This window comes from Mobula birostris, chromosome 24, assembly GCF_030028105.1.
Source record: "Mobula birostris isolate sMobBir1 chromosome 24, sMobBir1.hap1, whole genome shotgun sequence".
Taxonomy (NCBI): Eukaryota; Metazoa; Chordata; class Chondrichthyes; order Myliobatiformes; family Myliobatidae; genus Mobula; species Mobula birostris.
In genome coordinates, this window is record NC_092393.1 from 56,353,498 (window position 1) to 56,375,910 (window position 22,413).

The 22,413-nt window shown below is 38.7% G+C and overlaps 1 protein-coding gene across 11 annotated transcripts in view; it reads right to left on the reverse strand.

The window, feature by feature from the left end:
- Window positions 1-22,413, reverse strand: part of bptf (bromodomain PHD finger transcription factor) — a 173,669-nt gene that overhangs the window by 58,676 nt on the left and 92,580 nt on the right. For all 11 annotated transcript variants that reach the window (XM_072242562.1, XM_072242559.1, XM_072242561.1 and 8 more), the window contains 6 exons: window positions 21,380-21,509; window positions 20,634-20,769; window positions 17,920-18,156; window positions 14,296-16,606; window positions 5,195-5,319; window positions 1,337-1,465 (listed from right to left, as the gene is read on the reverse strand). In XM_072242562.1, the coding sequence (XP_072098663.1) occupies window positions 1,337-1,465; window positions 5,195-5,319; window positions 14,296-16,606; window positions 17,920-18,156; window positions 20,634-20,769; window positions 21,380-21,509 (3,068 nt within the window). The remainder of the gene's footprint in view (window positions 1-1,336; window positions 1,466-5,194; window positions 5,320-14,295; window positions 16,607-17,919; window positions 18,157-20,633; window positions 20,770-21,379; window positions 21,510-22,413) is intronic.

The window sequence follows — 22,413 nt, forward strand, 5'->3', positions numbered from 1 at the left end:
ACTGGATAGGCTGAGTTTATTCACTATGGAGGAGTGAATTCATACAGGTCTATAAAATTATGAGGGTCACAGATAGGAGAAATAGAATAAATTTCCCAGGGCAGGGGAATCTACAACAAGAGGGCACAGATTTAAGGTGAAACCATGGTCCAAGTTTATTCACATAGAGGGCGCCAAATATCTGGAACAGCTCTTGGGGGAAGTTTTGGAGGTGGATTTAAAAGGCAATTGGACTAGTACCTGAAGATGAAAGGTACAGAGATCTGGGTCTAAGGCTGGCCAGTGAAATTAGAATTAACATGGACAAAGTGGCCCAAAGAGACTCTTTTCTGAGCTGTATGAAAAGGATACAAATGACTGAGATAAACTTTCTTGAAATAATAGGCATAGCAGAAGGAAATCCAAATCCTCATGCCAAACTCATAAGTCATGATACAAACAGTCACTGGAACAAGTCTTTGTACAGAACTACAAAAACATTTAATGAAAAGGCAATTGTATTAAGTTTGGAAGGTATGGTGTAGTAACCATCACACAGAACAGGATAGAATCAGCACATAAAACTTGTAATTTTAAATAACCACTGGACAAGGTATACAGGAAAGTGTACAGATTGGCTGAAGAAAGGGAAAACAACTCTGATGAAATACAACCTACAATAAAAAAACAGGAATGTTAAACTGGGCGAAAATAAAATGAGTTCAATTAAAGGAGAGACAAGTCACCAGCAACTTGTATGGTAATACAGAGTAAAGGCAGAGGATGGTAGGTGATGTCCGGGTAAAGTGGGAGATTCTAATTATTTTTCTTTACACTAATTATCCATGTATATAAGCTACCTTATGTATTTATATTAATTGAATTTTTATTATTATAATTGTGTCCTTTATCTGATTGTGTTTTTCATGCGCTGCATGGGATCAGGAGTAACAGTCATTTTGTTCTCCTTTACTCTGTGTACTGGAAATGACATTAAACATTTTGAATCTTGAGAAACAGAATAGCTCCAGTAGCAGAACTAAAGTAAGAAAAAACAATATTGTCGCAGTTTTTTTTTAAAGAAAAGAACTGGAAAAAAACTGCTTCTATTAAAGATTCTGGACTAGACAAATAACCAGTCTGGTACTGAAGAAGCATCATCAATTTCATGTTTATAATATGATGACTTTAACATTAGGTTTGAGGAAGTAGTAAAATACGTGTTAGACAAAGTTTTATATTTAAATAAAGTTAATATCAAAAGAATTAGAAATGATATATTGTACTAAAATTTTAAAAAAGCAAGAGGATGAAAATGCTATATTCAATTTGAAAACATTCACAAGATGAGCTATACCTTTAGGGGTTTCAGGTACACCAATGGGACAGATAATTTTCCGAATACAGTATTCAGAACGGATTCCGTATGGTCCAACATCTCTGCGTTTGATAATCTCAGTAGTGGTAATATCAGTTTCTGTAGTCTCTGCAAGATGTGTGAATTCATAATTGTATTTTTAATGTTGGATGGTCATCTTAAGTAAATATCAAGAGTCACCACTTAAAATTCTACCAAATAAAATTATACAATAAAAATATTTTCTGTACAGCATTTATTCTTCTGTGGAAGTTAGCCTAAAAGTCAAAAGTTACTCAAGTAACACGGATATTAATTTCAGTGCCCTTTCTTGGGCAAAGTCTCAGTTTTAAACCCTTTATTATTTCAACCTAGACAATAAACACTGCTATGTCCTGGATCATGAATTTTTAGACATTCGTATGTACAGGCATATTGGCAAGATTATATGCACATTCTTATTGCCAAGTGCAATATCTCAGTCTCCAGGAGTTTCATCTTCTTCAACTACAAGCCAGGAATGCCGGGGATACATATAACAGATTATTTACTGCCCCATTTTTGATACATTAATTTAATGCAGTTGTCAGACTGACTGGCAGTTTTAACTTGAACATTTTGCCTTGTGATGTACTTAATCACCAAGGCAACTTGTGAAAAATGCCATATTTCCCTTACAACACTAGGGGAGGTTATTCATTTCACTACTGAATTTATTTAAATTTTACATCTGTCCCACAACATGAGGGAGTAAAAATCTTTGTGTCATGATTCTACTGCAATGTACACATATGTGGATTATAAGTCTAATGGCTCATAGAAAGAAGCTGTCCTGTAGCCTGGCTTTAATGCTGTGATACTGTCTGCCAGTTGGAAACAGCTGGAACAATTTATGGCTTGGATGACTGGTGTCCCCAATGATCTTCCAAGCCTGCTGTAAACATCCTCAATGGAAGGGACTCAGGACTCAACGCTGCAGGCACCTGTGTTGAATCAGAAGGGCAGGGGTGAGGGAAACCATCCTTACCACCTCTCAGCGATCCAATAGGAAGTCAAGGATCCAGCTGCACAAGGCAAGGTGCAGTCAGAGGCCTCTGAGCTTCCTGTCAAGTCTGGAGGAAATTATGCTGTTGAATGCTGAGCTGTAGCCCAGGAACAGCATTCTAACATATGCATCCCTCTTCTCCAGGTGAGTGAAGACAGTGTGTAGTGCTGTGGCTATGGCGTCATCGGTAGACTGGTTCTGTCTGTAGGCAAATTGTAGGGGGTCCAGTGTGGGTGGTAGCATGCTGCAGATGTAGCCTTCAACCAGCCTCTCAAAGCATTTGCATATAATTCAGGTGAGTGCAACAGGGCACTAATCGTTCAGGCATGCTACCTTGGTTTTCTTATGTACAGGGACAATGATGGATAATTTGAAACAGGAGGGTGCTACACATCGGGAGAGGGAGAGATTAAAAATGTCCGTAAACACACCAGCCAATATTGGCTCTCAGAGAAATCCCACTTCCCAATCTATTTCTCTGCAATCAATTCTCTCTCATTTGCCCAATCAATTCCCTCAGTTCACCTATCATCCACCCACACTTGGGATAAATTACTAATTAATCTTCCAACCAGCACATCTTTGGGATGTGGGAGGAAACTGAAGGACCTGAGGAAAGTTCACGCGGTCACAGGAAAAATGTGCAAGCTCCCCAAAGGCGGTAGCCAGGAGTGAACCTAAATCACTGGAGATGTAGAGCACCAGCACTATCCACTGCACTAGACTGCCTTAAATGAACACCATGCAGTGTGTACCATGCAACATTTTAAGGTTTTGAGTACAGTGGATTCTAGTTAACTGGGACCAAAATTGGGCCAAAAGGACCAGTACATTTTGGCCCAATTAAGTGGCTGCCAAAATTAGCGGAAGTTTTATGGAAATAGTCAAAAAAGACAAACTACTGTTTAACTGAGTAAGAAGTTAAGTTTTTAAATGAAATACAGAACAAATTGGAACATTACCAATATTACTACAGTGCTATAAAACTGCATTAGTTCCTAATAGTTATTGACGAAAGAACTACACTGCCTTGTTCTTTTGACTGACTGTAAGTAAACAAAATCAGTTCATATATCTTGTATGCATTCATACAATTTTTGACAATTGCATCCTCCAAATCTTTATTTTGATTGTAACATTCAAGATGATTGTCGATACCTTCAAATTTTTCACCAACTACCAAAGGCGGGGAGAGAAGATGGCAGTGCGCCTGCGTGCGCGCAGCTCTCCGGTGAAAAATGATGTTCTATCTGTTAAATAGGGGGCGTGGACAATTCTGATTTGATGGAGAATGGACGTGAAAGCACAGAGAAACATCTGGAGAAATTTCTGAAACGCCCATCTGCTGCTGTCGTTACTGCGTGGTCGGGAATCATTCAGAGGGTAGGCCTCAAAATCCCCGGCCTTGCCTGCTTTTGGCAACCGAGAAGGAGGTCGAATCGTTCGGACAAAGATGGCACTCAGTACTCGGTGTCCAAGAGCTGATCAGAGCTCGAAGTTTTCGGATGACTCAGAGTCGGATTGTGGTCGGCATGGCAGGGAGAGTTTTTCTTCCTTCTCCCGTCTGCGTGAGATGTGGGACATCTGAGAAACTTTGAACTTTACTGTGCTCACGGACTTCTTCATCAAGTTATGGTATTGTTACACTGCTTGTAACTGTATATTATAATTATGTGGTTTTGTCAGTTTTTTCAGCCTTGGGGGTTTGTCCTGTGTTTTGTGATATCACACCGGAGGAAATAATGTATCATTTCTTAGTACATGCATTACTAAATGACAATAAAAGAGGACTATGTGTCTTCATAATCATAATTACTGCTTTTTGAATGCAGGCACATGAAACTGACACTATTTAAAAACTGTTGGTTCTAAGCATGGTGCAATGTCGAATGGCCACACAGGTACATGCATCTGACTCTAGTTAGAAACTGTTCGGCAACAGTCTCCAGTTCCAATTAAGTGGCATGGTGTCACAAATAAGCAAAGAGAATCCTAGCTATTTTCTCTATTAGTTTTTATTTTTTCTAACTGTCCCAAATAAGTGGCTGTCCTGATTAAATGATGGTCTAATTAAATGGGAATCCACTGTATTTCAGTTTTCAAAGTTTATACTTCATACCTTCCAATGTGCGGAATTGAAACAAAAGTGATTATATGTTTTTACCACAATCAACAAAGGAACACCTATTCCTTCAAGTGTGCATGTAAATCATAGCATTCCAAGACTCAAAGCTCTTCTCTGGTCAAAAAAGTCACCTTCCTTTCACGATAGCAACAAGCATTAAAAAACCTAAAATTCTAAAACTTCAAATGACAAGAAAGACTTATAAAATGCAATGTTGATAATTCTGATCAATTCAAGGAATGTAATTTTGAAAGGAAACAGATACCCAAGACATGTAAATATTATTGCAAAGGGGTGCAGAATTTCCCTCTAGTATCCTCATAAAAGTTATTCTGTGTACACAGAATTCCAAATTATTTGTTTTCCCCTCTATAAACTTTCTTCATGACATAGCATTCCATTGTTTAAATGAGTCATTTTTCTTTACGTATGCCTGTGTACTAAAAAGCTGTTATGCAAATACAAGTGCGCTTTCTCTCTCTCTCTCTCTCTCTCTCTCTCTCACTCTCTGGATTTTGAAACTAAACCAGTCAACATGTACATAATGGATATATGTGATGCACTGTAAACCATAAAGCTCATACAACCTTTTATTTTGTGGTATTTATAACCTGAACAATTGCAAATCAGCATCATACTTTATACCACATTTAAGTTGCAACCACAGATGGTTTTGTGCTACCCTTACCTGTGCGTGCGGTGCTGACACCTGCTGGTGGTTTAACTGCCATGTCATCCCATCGTAAGCATGCCCACAATAACCGCAGCATAAGACTGACACCTGCTAAGGATTTCACAGTTTGCAGTCGATACCTGGGCAAAAATATAAGACACCACTAATTCAAAGCAATGACAATATTTATGGAGAATCTAAAGATTAAGTTACAAAATATTTAATTTAGACCTTAAATATCATACCACTGAAGTGATCCATCACTGTCAAGCACGCTATTTGGATGTTCATTTCAACAGACATTATATCAGAATCTGATTTAATATCACTGTCATATATTGTGAAATTTGTTAACTTCACAGCAGCAGTACAAAGAAATACATCATAAATAAATATAGAGAAAAACCCGAGTTATATTAAGTTTTTTATATACATATTTTTTAATAGTCAAGTTAAAAATAATTAGCGCAAAATAACAGAATTTTAAATAGAAGTGAGGTAGTGTTCATGGGTTCAATGTCCATTTAGAAATTGAATGGCAGCAGGGAAGATGTTGTTTCTGAATCGCTGAGTGCAATGAAATTTGGCAGGAAGGTTAAAGATAATCACAAAAAAAACAGAAGTAAACAATACTCTTGCCATGGCCTTTCAACCTTCAAAGATTAGCTAAAGATTAGCTTCATTTTTCACATGTTCACAAAATACACTGTGAAATTCGTTGTTTGCGTTAACGACCAACACAGTTCAAGAATGTATAGGGAGCAGCCCCCAAGTGTCACCATGCTTTCAGGTACCAACATGGCATGCCCACAACTTACCAACCCTAACTCGTACGTCTTTGGACTGTGGGAGGAAACCCATGTAGTCACAGGAAGAACGTACAAACACTTTACAATCAGTAGTGGGAATCCAGATCTTCCACTGGCAGGTGCTTTAAAGCATTACGGTAACCACTATGCTGCAAGGTCAGCCTCCCAAACAGGAGAAAGATTTCACCCCACATATTCAAATATCTAAATACAAGCCTCAGAGGGAAAACATTAATTTGGACAATTCATAATCTTAATTTTCTACAGCAAGGTTTAAAAAAGTGATTAAAAAGCTCAACAAATTAGGAAAGAGTTGTGAAAAAAAAATCACAGGTTGAATAAAGCCATGTTCAAGTCCGAGAGCATGCAGATTGAAGGGAAGTGGATTTTAGAAAGTAGTGAGTCCATTTCAAATTAATTGTTACGAGGCAATAAGATAGTTGACAAAGCTCTGATTAAGTACAAGGTTTTCTTTCATTTCACACACATCAATCTCATTGTAAACTGTGTGCAGTTTTCATGGTACTGAAACACAAGGCTCTCGTCGCTGTATTTTGAACATTGAATCTATCATTCCAGTTTATAAGTGACCTGGATGAGGAAGTGGGATGGGTTAGTAAGTTTACTGATGACACAAAGGTTGGGGGTGTTGTGGATAGTGCAGAGGGCTGTCAGGGGTTACAACAGATCATTGATAGGATGCAAAACTGGGCTGAGAAGTGGCAGATGGAGTTCAACCCAGCTAAGTGTGAGGTGGTTCATTTTGGTAGGTCAAATATGATGGCAGAATATAGTATTAATGGTAAGACCCTTGGCAGTGTGGAGGATCAGAGGGATCTTGGGGTCCCAGTCCATAGGACACTCAAAGCTGCTGCATGGATTGACTGTGTGGTTAAGAAGGCATACAGTGCATTGGCCTTTATCAAATGTGGGATTGAGTTCAAGAGCCGAGAGGTAATGTTGCAGTTGTACAGGACCCTGGTCAGACCTCACTTGGAGTACTGTGCTCAGTTCTGGTTACCTCATTACAGGAAGGATGTGGAAACCATAGAAAGGGTGCAGAGGAGATTTACAAGGATGTTGCCTGAATTTGGGGAACATACCTTATGAGAATAGGTTGAGTGAGTTTGGCCTTTTCTCCTTGGAGAGACGGAGGATGAGAGATGACCTGATAGAGGTGTATAAGATGATGAGAGGCATTGATCGTGTGGATAGTCATAGGCTTTTTCCCCAGGGCTGAAATGGCTAGCACGAGGGGGCACAGTTTTAAGATGCTTGGAAGTAGGTACAGAGGAGATGTCAGGGGTAAATTATTATTATTATTATTTTTTAAAACGCAGAGAGTGGTGAGTGTGTGGAATGGGCTGCTGGCGACGGTGGTGGAGGTGGATACGACAGACTCTTGTAAGAGACTCCTGGATAGGAACATGGAATTCAGAAAAATAGAGGGCTACGGGTAACCCTAGGTAATTTCTTCAGTAAGGACATGTTCGACACAGCTATGTGGGCAGAAGGGCCTGTATTGTGCTGTAGGTTTTCTATGCTTCTATGTTTCATTCTGACTAGGAATGGTGAAAGATTAACATTTAGTGAAAAATTAACCAGAAACAAAGAACCTAGAAGGGGACAGACAGTTAAAATGGCCATGCAGTGCACAATTTGATGCACACAGAGCAGGTGAATGTTCAGCTGATCTAGGGTGGAAAATGTTCACTTGAGATTGTAACGGGATTTTATTGCGCAACAAACATACGGGCATTTTATCGTATTTGAAATTAGCTGAAATTATACTTTTAAAATGAAGTTTTATTATTTATACATGGCCCACTGTGGAAAAAGTTTTGATATGAACGTCTCTTTATACCCATATATCTTGAACTGAAGCACTAAGATGTGATCATTTACTCTGTCAACATTTGTCCCCATTGATCTATCATGCAAAGTGGAATTTAATACTCTTAGACTTTACAAAAGTATGATTGAAAACATTATTTTATTAAATCAAGTTAAATAGTATCTCAAAGTTATAATTTTACAAAATAAAGTTAAATAGCTGTTCACTGGGGAATTTGAAGCTGAATGTTTGTAAATTTGAGTCTGCCAGGGCCTGTACTGGAGTTAAGGGACTGTGTGTGTGCATGGGTGGGAGAGAGGGTGGAAAGGGTATTGTTTTGTTGCTTGTTGTATTGTTCTACCAAGCATTGTGGGCATGCTGTGTTAGCACTGGAATGCCTGGAAACACTTGTGAGCTGTCCCCAGCACAGTCCAGGTGTGTTGGCTGTTAATGTAAATGATGCATTTCTTTGTATGCTTCGATGTACACATGCTCAAAGCAATAATGAATCTGAATCCAAAATAATGCACGAAGTTTCAAAGGCACCTTTAATGTTAGAGAAATGTATACAATATACACCCTGAAATTCTTTTTCTTTGCAATCATCCATGAAAACAATGCCCACAAAGAATGAATGACATTTAAATGTTAGAACCCCAAAGCTGCCCCCAGCTCCCTCCTCCCACACGTAAGCAGCAGCAAAGCCCCTTCCCCACTAGCAAAAAAAAAGCATTGGAACCCACCATCAAGCACTCAAGCGTGCAGCAAAGCATCAAAGACAAAGACTTGTAATACCCTAAAGACTACTTGTTCACCCAATATTCGACATACCACAGGCTCGCTCTCTCTCCCTAATAAGGGAGAAAGAAACATCTCCGTTTCACAGCGAGAGGGGAACATAACAAACAACTCGCTGATTTATGTTAAAAGTATTCATTTTGTTAATTAATGTTGACCTTGCCTTCTGTGAAAGTAGAGTAATAAAATGGCAACACTTTACAAATTTAAGGTTCACGCCTGGACCAAAGTACAAACGACATCTGAGATTTCATCTATTATATCTGCCACACCCATGGATTGGGAAAAAGAATACCACTGGATTGCTGCCTGTGATGCATCACAAGGCCTAAAACAGGGTTTTCCAACCTGGAGTCCATGGACCCCTTGGTTAGTGGTAGGGGTGAGCCTATGGCATAAAAAAGGCTGGGAAACCAGGGCCTAAGATGGCATAGTTGCAAATTTCAGATTTGTATAATGCTTATAATATCTGAAACATCTTAAAGCATTTAACAGAAACTGTCAGGTTAATTTGACACTAAACAACTCAAAAGGATAGACAATAGGTAACCAAAAGTTGTTCAAACAGGTAGATTTTAACAAACAACTTCAAGGAAAAGAGTCAGAGATTAGAGATGAAAGGATGCAATTATAGAGCCTGGGAGGCGAAGGGAAGAGAATGACATTAACTGTGCAGCAACAAAATCGGGATCTTGCAAGAGCCTAAAATTGCAGAAGCTAAACTACTTGCAAGTTGTTGAACTGGAATAGATTACAGAGCGGAAAAGAAAATAGAGGTATTTGATCACTCAAATTAAAAGGATGAACTATAACTTTTTCTAAGATTATAGGGTATTATTTATAGGTCAAGGTTTTGCCTTAAATTCAAACAATTTCAGGACCAAACGAATTATTGTATACTAGGAAAATTGTTTAGGATTAAACCTTGTGAAGGGTCAATTTTTATATTAGCTCATCTTCTCAAACATGGGCAAGTACAAAGCCACAATGTCCCAAATCAGAGACCAGTTTCACCTCAAGTAGCAACATAGTCTTTCTTAACATATGAATGACAGAACACTTAAATAATGTACAACTTCGACATCACACTCCAGTATCATACTGATAAATCGTTGCAGATTGAACCTGGGTAACCTAAGACAATAATGCTATCAGCTCAGTTAAGCTCTCAATGCTTTACAATTATAGTATTCTTGTGCACTTTATTTGACAGACAAGCAAAGCACACAAATTATTCCATGTCATGTATTCATTGCACCTTTGTTTATATCATTAAATTCAACTCTGACATGCAGATTTCATAGTTCATTCAAAGCTATGGGAATGACACTGCATCTACTACTCCTACCAAGCATCATCCAGCAGTTTTAAAAGAAACTCTCAAGTATACTCCAAGAATCTCACTGTACAATTTTTGCTTTTGTAAGTGGAGGAAAACAGTCACACCAGAACAACACATTGGCACTGCACAATCACAACATGAATGTACTTGAACTTACTTGAATTAATATCACACAAGACAAGTCTTATCTGATGGGTAAGATGAAAGCTTTATCCTGCTGCTCTGGTTAAATTTGAAATAACACTTCAATGTGCAAGCCCATTGTTTATTTCAAGACATAAAACTGTACACAATGGGCTACAGCAAGAGATTGCTTTGAAGATTAGGGTTAAGTGCAAAAAGCCAAATATGAACACCTGCAAAGTTAGTCAGAACTGGCTACCATTATATTATCACGTCATTCTGTAGTTGAGCTGTGTGTGGACAAAGAACTTAGATGTGTGCAAAAAATGAAATAAAATGAAAACAAGGACAAAGTTTTAGGATAAGGGATCATGCACTTAAGATGCTGGTGAGGAAAAAATTCTTTTCCCAGACAGTCATGAATTTTTAAAGAGTTTTCCACTCCAGAAGTGTAGTGGCTGAGTCTTTCAATGTATTTAAGGTCAAGGTGGACAATGTGTCTTCATGGTAGTCTATGCAAGTTTAGAGAAAGAGACAGCAAAGTAGAGCTAGCTGAAAGTAAAGTCATTATCAACTAATGATCTGACTAAATGACTGGGCAGGCTCAAAGGGCTTATTTGTGTTCTGATCTTACAGGCTGAACTTTTGTGTTTCTGGTGCTTGCAATAGATAAAAGATTTGTGAATCTGCAATACCATCTCAATTAACACAGGCACTTTGGTCACAAAAACAGTAAAAGCAGCAAGTTAACATCATGAATAGTTCAGACTGAACACTGGTGACAGGAAGTCAAACTCACAGCATCAAGGCCACATGCCAGAATTTCACATGGCAAAACATCCTACAATGCCCCAAGGATATTTAGAAGCATTATTGACTCACTCCTGACTGACAAGTCAAAAAGCCATATCCCTGCTGAAGTTTTATAGCGTGACAATGAAGAGCTTAGTCAAAATTGCATAATCTCATCCCTAACATCTGAAAAGAGAAGGACGTGCCAGAAGACTTCAAAAATGCCATATTTATAAGTATCTTCAAGACGAGATCTATCTGTGGGAACTACAGTAGAGCTTCCCTGATGTCAGCCATGGAGAAAGCCATCAACAGTGTTTTTTTTCCTCCACTGCCTCATCCCAATAGCCAAAGAGTTGCTCCCCCAAATTGTAGTCCATCTAGTGGATATGATCTTCACTGCACAAGCACACCAACAGAAGTGCAGAATGCTCTACCAGCTACTCCTCAAGCTTCTGCTTCCAACAACCACGAAGATTTGTAGAGCCAATCACAAATAAGAGAAAATTTGCAGATGCTGGAAATCTGAGCAACACACACAAAATGCTGGAGGAACTCAGTAGGCCAGGCAGTATCTAGAAAAAGAGTGCAGTTGATGTTTTGGGCTGATTTGTAGAGCACTCTTCAAATTCATTTCACTATAGAAATACATCTCCATCTTATGTCTGATTCATGATGACACGCAAGCATTGATCTGAACCAAGAATACCTGAGAAGCATGGTTACCCCAATCGCTATAGGCAAGCTGCAGCAAGCAGGTGACACTTGTGTTTGGGCATGACTGAGTTGGTCACTGAAGCATATAAGATTATGTATTTATATGTAACATCTGGTAAGTGAAAGGTCTTCTGCCAATCTGCCATGTTGGCACAATGGCTGCTTAAAGGTTTCCAAATCTTGGGAGTCACCTCCCAGCAAAGGATTTACTAATGATGAAATTCACCATGCTTTCAAATACCCTTGGTTGATTAAGGAAGAGTGCTGGAAGATCAAGGCACCGAACCACAAGTTTTGTGTCCCCTCTATTGGATAGCAGCGGTCTCTGCACTCCTATGTTGTTTTGAGATATGAACTACCTACAGCCACAGCATAAAGCACTGGAAAAACACTATCAACAATCCTCCAAGTTGAGTAGAAGGGTAAGCAAACCCATCTTAATAAACTGTGTCCTTAGCCAACCTTCCTAGTATTAATACTCTAGTTACACCCTGTTGGCTCCATTGGATAGTCACTTCACTCACATGATTGACAGACTCCAACAGCTGCTGGAAAAGATTCAAGGATGTCCTCAAAACCCTCTTTAAAAAAAAAATCAAATATCCCTACTAAGATTTAGGAATTTCTGGTTCATGATCACTCAAAGTGAAGGAGAATCTGAAGTATTTTTTTTTAGGTGCACAGAAATCCTGTGGCAATGGTGGATGAAGTGCACTAGCTCACAAACTACCTTCCTGCCAATCCTATAGAAGCCTCTTGCCCTTCTATGGAAGAGTCCAGGCTCCCACACTAGCCTCATTGATCACCACAGAGCCCACTGAACCAGAGAGGAAGCAAGTCACCTTTCATCCCGAGGGTATGCCAAAGAGGAAAAAAACAGCAACTCAGTAAAATCCAAAGTCAACCACATGTGAAAACTCCATGCAATTCAAGCTGGGGATCTTCACACCCAGGATAAACTAACACTCTTCATGGCTACAAAATGAGTTTAAAAAGCTACCCCAAACCAAAAGTATGAGAAGGTCAATAACTATTATACGTTAAAGACACAAGAAAATCTGCAGGTGTTGCAAATCCGAAGCAACACACACAAAATACTAGAGGAACTCAGCAGGCCAGGCAGTATCTATGGAAATAAATACATAGTCAACAATTTGCTCTGAGACCCTTCATGAGGATTGGAAAAACTAGATGAGAAGTCAGAGTAAGGTTGGGGTTGGGGGGGGGGGGTAGGAAGTACAAGGTGACAGGTGAAAGGTGGAACTGAGAGGGGGGGAGAGATGAAGTAAAGAGCTGGCAAGTTGATTGGTGAAAGAGATAAATGGCTGGAGAAGGGGGAATCTGATTGGAGAGGATAGAAGATCATGGAAGAAAGGGAAAGGGGAGGAGTACCAGAGGGGGAGATGGCAGGTAAGGAGATGAGGTGAGGAGGGGAAACAGGAATGTGAAATGGTGAAGGGTTGGAGCAATTAACAGAAGTTTGAGAAATCGATGTTCATCCCATCAGGTTGGAGTCTACCCAGACAGATTTTAAGGTGTTGCATCTCCAACCTGAGAGTGGCTTCATCATGGCAGTGGAGGAGGCCATGGACTGATATGTTGGAATGGGAATGGGAAGTAGAATTAAAATGGGTGACTACTGGGAAATTCCGTTTTTTGTGGCAGACAGAGCAAAGGTGTTCGATGAAGCGGTCTCCCAATCTACGTTGGCTCTCACTGATATACACACAGAGCACAGGATACAGTAGATGACACCAACAGACTCACAGGTGAAGTGTTGCCTCACCTGTAAGGACTGTTTGGGGCCCTGAATGGTAGTGAGGGAGGAGGTGTAGAAGCACGTGTGGCAGGAGGGAGATCAGAGGGGAGGGATGAGTGGACAAGGTAGTTGCGTAGGGAGTGTGAGTGTTGTGCTTGGTAGTGAGATCCCGTTGAAGTTGAGTGGGAAGTAATGGAGAATTATGTGCTAGACGTGGAGGCTGGTGGGGTGGTAGGTGAGGACAGAGGAACCATCTCTGGTGTGGTGGCAAGAGGATAGGGTGAGGGCAGATGTGCGCAAAATGGAAAAGGTGCAAGTGAGGGCAGCATTGATGGTGGAGGAAGGGAAGCCCCTTTCTTTGAAGAAAGAGGACATTTCATTAGTTCTGGAATGAAAAGCCTTTTCCCGAGAGCTGATACAACAGAAAAAGAAGAAGTGGGAGAAGGGGATAGCATTTTTACAAGTGACAGGATGGGAAGAGGTATATTCCAGATAGCTATGAGTCAATGGGTTTGCAAGAAGTGGAAGGAGCCAAAGAAGAAATTGTTGAATTGTACATTGGCTATCTCCAAATGAATTTTGATGTTCTGAAGAAGGCCCAAGGACAGTTGTGAAAAAAGATAAATTGAACTTTGCTGGAAATATAGAATGAGAGGTACTGCATGCACAGGTATGATCAAGCTTTACAGTGAGGCTCCCACAGAGTCACCAATTGATCATAATGATGAATGATGGCTACTTAGATGAAAACTGTCAGGAATTTGACAGAATTTATTCACATCAAAAGTTTAATACAAAGATGAATACAGTGAGAGACAATTATCCAAATATTTAACCCATGATAACCAATCCAAAAATATTATTGGACAGAGATAAACAATCTTAAGATAATGTACAAATACCATCAAGTTAACAGTTTTAAGAAGAGTTAATTTAAAATACCTCCACGCAATGCCAAAGGTTGGTCTTGGAGATGGGTATGGCCAGATATCCAATGCAGGCTTTGCATTGTAGTTAAATCCTGGAACTTCCCGAATCCCAGATCGTCTGGCCAGTTTCTTCAGGTCATCATTTGGTAAGACAAATATGCTTTTTTTGCTACTTTTGGTGATAAATTTACGGTACGAAGGGAGGGCTGTGCCCGATCTCGTCTTTTTTGGCCGACTAAACCGCATGAGTTTCACTTTGTCCTTGGTGGAATACTCTTTACTTACAGTCATGGTAGTTGTCGACACTCCATCTAGAGTGGCCACAGAATCTGTTACTGTGGTTGTAACAACAGTTTTTTCTGTTACTGTCAAGGCATCTACTGTACTATCTAGACTTGGTGAGGTCACTTTTGTGAATGTTGTTGTTGTGGTGGTTGTTGAAGAAACAGCACAATTCTTAACAGAGGTGAGCACCGATGAAATATTGCTCTGTGGAGAAGCTTCTGCGACACTAACAATAGTCTTGGATTCCGTGGAAATGGTTGTGGTTGTGGTGGTCATTTTTGTAACAACTGTTTTAATCCTATGTTCTCCACTGGCATCACCCCCTTCGCTTTCAGACTGAATCCCATTTTGCTCACTGAAGTCCTTGTTCGAAGTTAAATCAGCTGCAGAAGTAAAGGATGGTGAAGACACTCTCTCACACAGCTGCCCATCGAGTTCTAAAGGTTTCACTTCTTTTTCAGACTCTGATAATTTATCTGGGGCTAGATTTAAAAGTCCTGACTTTTCAGAATTCAGAATTTCAGAAATATTATCTAACTTGGGATCATTTGCACGTAAAAGTGTTTCATCTAACTTGGTTGTCTTCCCCTGTAGGACTGCTTCACCTAATGTAGGTGCTTTTAGCTGAACAATTGCATCATCTAACCGGGGCGCCTTTACCTGCGGTGCTGCGTCATCAAACTCTTCTTTATCTGCTGAAACACCATCATGAACTTTAGAATGTGCTGCTGTTAAATTTTTCCTATCTTTTCTGTTAGGTTTTTCCTCCAGATCATCTACGGTAATATCTCCATTCATAACCAGCTTTACACCTGGCTCTTTCATTGATGATTTTTTTTCATTTTCAGAGTTCGCTCTGGGACTGCACTTTTCCTTCCGATGTTCCACTTCAGATGCTTCAGATGAGACCAGTTCAGAATTTTTCACTACTACAGATTCTACATCTTTTCCATTAATCTGACCAACAGGATGCCGATGTTCCAGTTTGTTCTCCGAAGCTTTCATTTCAAAGATCTTATTTTCTGTACAGCAGTCTGCGTCCATTTTTTCAAGAGAACTATTTTCAATACTATTACTTTCCTTGTGGGCAGAGAATTCTTTTACACCGTTTTCCTCAACAATCACTGGGCCACTGCCTTCATCAGTAATTGCTTCAATAGCACGATCTATTTTCTCTGCATGTATAGTTCCAATAATCCCTTTGTTTGACTTAATTTCGGAGTTATCTTCACAACATTCATCTGTCTCCATCAGATCACCATCACCTTCAGCAACATTTACTCCCACGATTGCGTTTAAATTGCCATTGTTACTTCCTCCCACCACTGGCTCACAGCTCTTCCCAAAACTCTCATTCTTTGTATCAGAATTATTATGTGCAGAATTTGCCCCCATACCCAACTGCTGAGTTTTTCCTTCGGTACCATTTTCCTTGCTTTTCAAATGTGGGTCCGTGATTTCACCACCTGTAACCACTGATTCAGTGGAATTAGCAACTGCCTCCTTTTGGATAGAAACAACATTGTTAATGACTGGTTCCTTTAACAATGGAAAGGCTGACAGTTTTTCTTGGGTCAAGACTTCATTTTTCCCAACTGTGCTTTCTTGTGTTGATGCCACTGAGCTTTCAGCTGTGGCCTTTGGAGAGTTCTGACCTACGTGTCCACTCTCCTTCTCCAGTGATTCAGGCTCTCTCTGATGACAGTTTTCAGGTTTATCAGATTTCTGTGGTTCAGCTATATTTTTCTGTTCATTTTTCGGTAATTTCATTAAGGCTTCTTGTTTCAGTTTTTCTTGTCGCTGCTTCTCTTCCATTGTAAACTGTTTTACCCGCCGATCCAACAGCCCATCTAATTTAGATGTTTTCACCCTCCTTTTATACCAAGTCCTCAGTTGAAATCCTTCGCTTACATTGACGAGATCAGTCGAGATAAACTTTTCCTGTTCTTTTGAACTGGATTCATTCTTGGTCCCATCCATAGTCACTGCTTCCTCCTTGATTAACTTATCCCCACCGATACTGACAGCACCAATGTTTTCTAAAATAAAACAATGTATAGTTAGTAATTGTAGTTATTGATAATGTTCTTTGTCAGTATTTTCTGCACTGATTACTTTTCATAACCAAACTGCAATTAAGTACCTTCAGTACCCTCACAAGACATTAGGTTAACTCTGAATGAAGACACAGTAGGTTTGCACCAGGGCTAAGAAAGGGGCAATTAAATTGAAGGTGGAACTCTTACTGCGACTGCAATTATTGCCTATCGCCCATGGAGAATTGAGAGAATTTTTTTTTTATTGCAGAGGATCTGATCCTTTTCATTTGCTTCACAGATAAGCTCAATCCCAGGTGGAATTTAAAATAAAACATTAAAAAATTCTTCTGAATACTGAAAAATAATCTACATTTCAAAAAAAATGTAAAGTAGGAACTGGCAGGTCAAAAGATTAATGTGTTTTAACGATTTTAAGCTACATCTTATGATTTTTGTTTAAGGAATATACTCCCACTTGCCTACTAAACTGAAAGTAATGTTTACTGGCACATATCCTGTGTTTATATTTTTAGAAAATATTAAATTATTACATTAACCAGAAACTGTACAGTTACTGAGAAAAACAAACTTAGCCCTTTGCTGAAAGATAGCTCATTAAATTGCTATGTTCCTATTTATAACTTTTATTAACTAAAACCATTCACACACACGTTAATTTTCATTGATGTATGACAAAATTCTAATGCAATTTAATCTTCATAACTTCTTGTCTGAACTAATTTCATTGATTTATTACTGTATTTCTGGATTAAAGCAACATCCTGTTATCCATTAAATCAGAAGTTAAAGTAAATATAGTACAAAGGTCAGCTTTACATCATCTATTTTAATTAGTTTGATCTATCTTGAAACAATATCATTTCAGTGACATCATTATATTACAATGGCATTTTTTCACAAAAGAGACAAACAGATCAAAAACTGAATGCACAAAAATCAGAAAACTACATTTATATGCAGATTTAGTTTTGTGTCTACTTTTGAAAACAATACCTGGGTACACAGTGGAACGGTTCGCTGAATTTATCAACCGCCCAGAGGTAGGCGTCAGGACTGTTACCAATGCCAGGGAGGGGTCAAATAAAAAAGTCAATAATGGGGAGAGAGCACTCATTCATATCTCCACCAGGACAATATGGTGTCTGATTTCTGGGAATGATCATCAAAGTTGGTGTTACTGTAATGTGAGAGAAATTTGATGGGGATCATAAAGAATAGAAATACATTTAGTTTAAATCCTTTTGTTCACAGTGATCACTTGCTGACAGAGTTTATCCATACAGAACCTTTACCTTTCTTTTCAGTTTGTTGTGACTCAGGACTCGCATCGATTTGCATTACTTCCTCCTTTTCTTCTACTTTTTCTTCCTCTTCTGATTTTATCTCAAAAGATTTGTCTGTGACTATGTCATTTTCTGGCAGATCCTTAGAATCTTGAGAGGAACAGTGTTTCTCAGAAGTTTCAGATTCAGTTTTCACCCCAGAGGAACTCTCATTTTCATTCAGGCCTGAGCCATCTTTCAGCAGACCTAATAGATTATCAAAATAGCCATTACATTAGACCAAAGTACTTGCATCTTCATTCACACTAATCTAATAATAATCAGCATCAAAACTCAGATTTAAGGTAACTACACATTTGAAGCAACTTCCATAACATTACATTAACTCAAAGGTTCAGAAAATTTTAATTCCATTCTAGCATGAAAAACTTGCACTCTGGACCTATCAACAGTAGAATTAGAATTTTTCAAGATTCTGAATTCGGCTTGCAGTTCAATACCTAGTAAATCAGTTTCTCGATTATATAATGCACTCTCCCATGCTAAAGATGTAAATACACTGTATATTAAAGAGAAGTGGGAGAAAGAAGCGGGGTTGGTACTTTCAGAGGAGGCTTGGGAGAAAATCTGCAGCTTTCAATGGTCCTCGACTAATTCTTTGACTTAGAAAGAACATTGTTGGAAAAACATTATAAGATACTTCAAGACCCCATATCAGGAAAAATATAAAGATACAAGTGTGATGTGTTGGAGAAGGTGCAGCTCCAAGGAGGCAAATCATTTTCATATTTTTTGGGATTGCCCTAAATTAAGTCTGTTTTGGGAAGGTATTCATAGAACATTAGTTAAGGTACTTAGGTCCCAGATACCTCTGAACTTTGAGACGCTCTATTTGGGGCATGTATTGTTTCTTAAACAGAAGGAAGATATAAAGTTGCTGCAGGCCCTCTTAGCGGCAAGTAAGAAATCAATCACTAGAAAATGGCTAAATCCAATACCACCTACATTAGAAGATTGGTACGAAATTATCTTGGAAATATTTAAAATGGAAAAGTTGACTTACTCCCTGAGAACTCAAAAAGAAAAATTTTATCAAATCTGGAATAAATGGATTGAATATATAACCCCAATGCGAGCAGACTTTAGATGACTCTCCTAATGATTTATACTGCTCTTCTCATCAACACAGTAATATTGCTAACGTAAGCACCCCTAGTCTAAATGTTTGTTTTTTTTTTTGTTTTCTTTTGGAAAATAGAGAATTAACACAAGTAAAGGGAAAGATTTGGGAAAGGGATAAAAAATGGAAAAATTAAGTAAATAAGTACATAGGGATTGGATAATTATGTCTGCGGGCAGGAGCAAGCATGAACAAATTAGGATATAGACACCTACAATGGTTGATACATAGGCTTATATACAACATTTTAGACCAGTGGAAATGGTCCAGAAGGGTTATATGGAAACTATTATTACCATTTTTCTTAACAACTAATTCCATTACTTAGCCCAATAGGTTAGATTTACCACAGTACATAATTATCTATTTAAATGCTTATTTTCCTTTTATATCATCTCAATGTGTACTTAAGAATGTATAAGTAATTGTAGTTTTATACATATAAAAAAATGGAAAAGGTTATGTGTGAAAAAAGTACATGATATTTGTGAATTCCTTATCCAAATAAAAATAAAATTAAAAAAAAGAAAAACTTGCACTCTGAAAGTATAACACAAGCCATTCTGCAGATTCTAGAAACCCAGAGCAACACACACATAATGGTACTAGAACTTAGCAGGTCAGGCAGAATCTATAAATGAGAATAAACAATCAACATTTTGGACCAAGATCTGATGAAGGGTTTTGGTCTGAAACATTGACCATAGATGCTGCCTGACCTGCTGAGTTCCTCCAGCATTTTGTGCATGTTGCTTGGATTTTCAGCATCTGCAGATTTTCTCGTTTCTGAAAGTATACCTGTTTGGGTTCATTTATTATTTTATTTTGAGAGACAGCACAGAACAGTCCTTCCAGCCAGCAACCCAGCCTTTAACACAAGCCTGATCAAAGGACAATTTACAATGACCAATTAACCTACCAAATGGTGCATCTATGGACGATGGAAGGAAACCAGAGCTCATGGAGGAAACCCATGCAGCTCACAGGAGATCATACAAACTCCTTACAGACAGCATAGGATGAAAGTTCCCTCAACTGGAAATGTCCACGTTTTCAGAAATAAATACTGTCAGGTACGAAATGAAAATATTATGAACATTCATGCAGATAAGGTTTGTAGGAGAAAAAAAATTCAGTTGTACAGTATTGGAGAAGGGCATAACCATCAGATCCATTTCAGTGAAGTGGATTAAGCGACATCAATGATGTTGTAAAGAATTCCCTACACTTTATGAATGATGCAAAAGCTTTCAATTTAAGGCAAGAGGACTGATGAGACCATGGCATTTTGAGAATATTCCTGAAAGGACAGTATTCCCACAATTCAGTACCATCAAACATTTTATGTTTTAAGTCTTTAGAGTATAAAACTTAGGGGTTTTGAATTCCAATTAATTCAGGTATAACGAACTGGAATTACTTTTCAAGTTTAATAATGGCAGTGCATGATGATTTAATGAAATGTGAATTGTCAAGATATTGAAAATGATTCAAGTTCAAAGCTAAGCAAAAATGTCATTAACTATAAATGCAACAAACGCACCTTCCTGTGCCTTTCTATAATGAATATTAGTATTTCCAGGTAGCCGAGGCACAAAACGATGGACATGAGTTTTACTAATCCACATCCAGCCGCCATATCCTGTCACGCGATATTCTTCTCCCTTTTGTTTCCATACCTGCATGAATATTAAATCTAATTCTAAGTACTTAAAGGAAAAAGCGTCGATGTTATGTTGTTCAAAGATACAAAAAAATGCACCCTCTCAAATGGGCAGTTTAAGATGCTGCCCTGATCTTATGTCACAAATCTACACAAAATCTGAGATTCAAACTTGTGATCCAATAATTAGTTATTTATATATCCAAGAAAAATGAAGCATACCCAACCAGTTTCAGGTAATGGACTTCTTACTAACACTAAAAGTTACTGGATAGTTATCTAGCAGCCTGGACCATTGTATAGAGACAGGTGTTCCAAGTTCCATCATGTTAGGCAAGAAACTTAAAATCAATTCACAAAATAAAATCTGAAGTGACAACCCAGTTTCAGCAATAGTGACCTTGAAGCCACCAGATCAGACTCATGTGGCTCCTTAATGTCTTCACAGAAGAAAATCCCTATTCCTTTTCTAGTCTGGCCTACTTCTGATTCGAGACCAACGAAGTTGGTTGAATTTTTAACTGCCTCTTCAGTTTGTGGCTACAAGGATGGACCAGAAATAATGTTGGCCTTGAAACAATGTCCATACCCTGTGCATGAACAAACAGTAAACTACAATAACCCACCTGATGTTTGATAGGGAAGGTATATTTCACCCAGGTAGCTTGTTGCATAACTTCCTCTTCCTCCTGTTTTCGCTCACGTTTTTTGATTTTTTCTTTTTCTTCTCTTTCAACAGATGTTAACCGATGTAATCTGTTATTAATGGAGTACAAAGGTTTAGCATACTGGAAAATTAAATATAATTGTTACAGAATAAGCTCAAAGCGCACAACTCAACAAAAAGGACTAAACTTTCCTCTACTCTTTCCACCTCTTAAAGTGACTGATATTGCAGATGTTTTATACCACTAGAGACTTACCAAAAAAAATTAAGACCCTATAAATAATATGGTAAACGATACTATTTTTCAAGATCAGAATCAGGTATAATATTAATGGCATATGTTGTGAAATTTGTTGTTTTGTGGCAGCTTTACAGTGCAATACATAATATAAATATAAATTACAAATATATAAATACACACACACACAAAATTAAATAAACAATGGAAAAAGATGGGGGGATGTGAGGTAGTGTACATGGGTTTATTGTCCATTCAGAAGTCTGATGACAGAGGGGAAGAAAACATTGAGTGCATGTCTTCCTACTCCTGTATCTCCTCGATGATAGCAATGAGAAGATGGCATGCCCAGAGTGATGGTGGTCCTTAATAATGAATGCCACCTTTTTGAGGCATCACTTTTTGAAGATATGCTTAGTGCTGGGGAGGCTAATGCCCATGATGGAGCTGACTGAGTTTGCAACTTTCTGCAGAATTTTCCAGTCCTGTGCAGTGACCCCTCCATACCAATGGTGATGCAACTAGTTAGAACACTCTTTCGCCACCTTCAACAGGACCCCAACCACTAAGCACATCTTTCCCTCTCCACCCCTCTCCGCCTTCCGTAGGGGTTGGTCCCTCCGCGACTCCCTGATCCACACGTCCCTCCCCACAATCTCCCACCCTGGCACTTATCCCTGTAAGCGCAAGTGCTACACCTGTCCCTACACCTCCCCTCTTGCCACCATTCAGGGCCTCAAACAGTACTTCTAAGT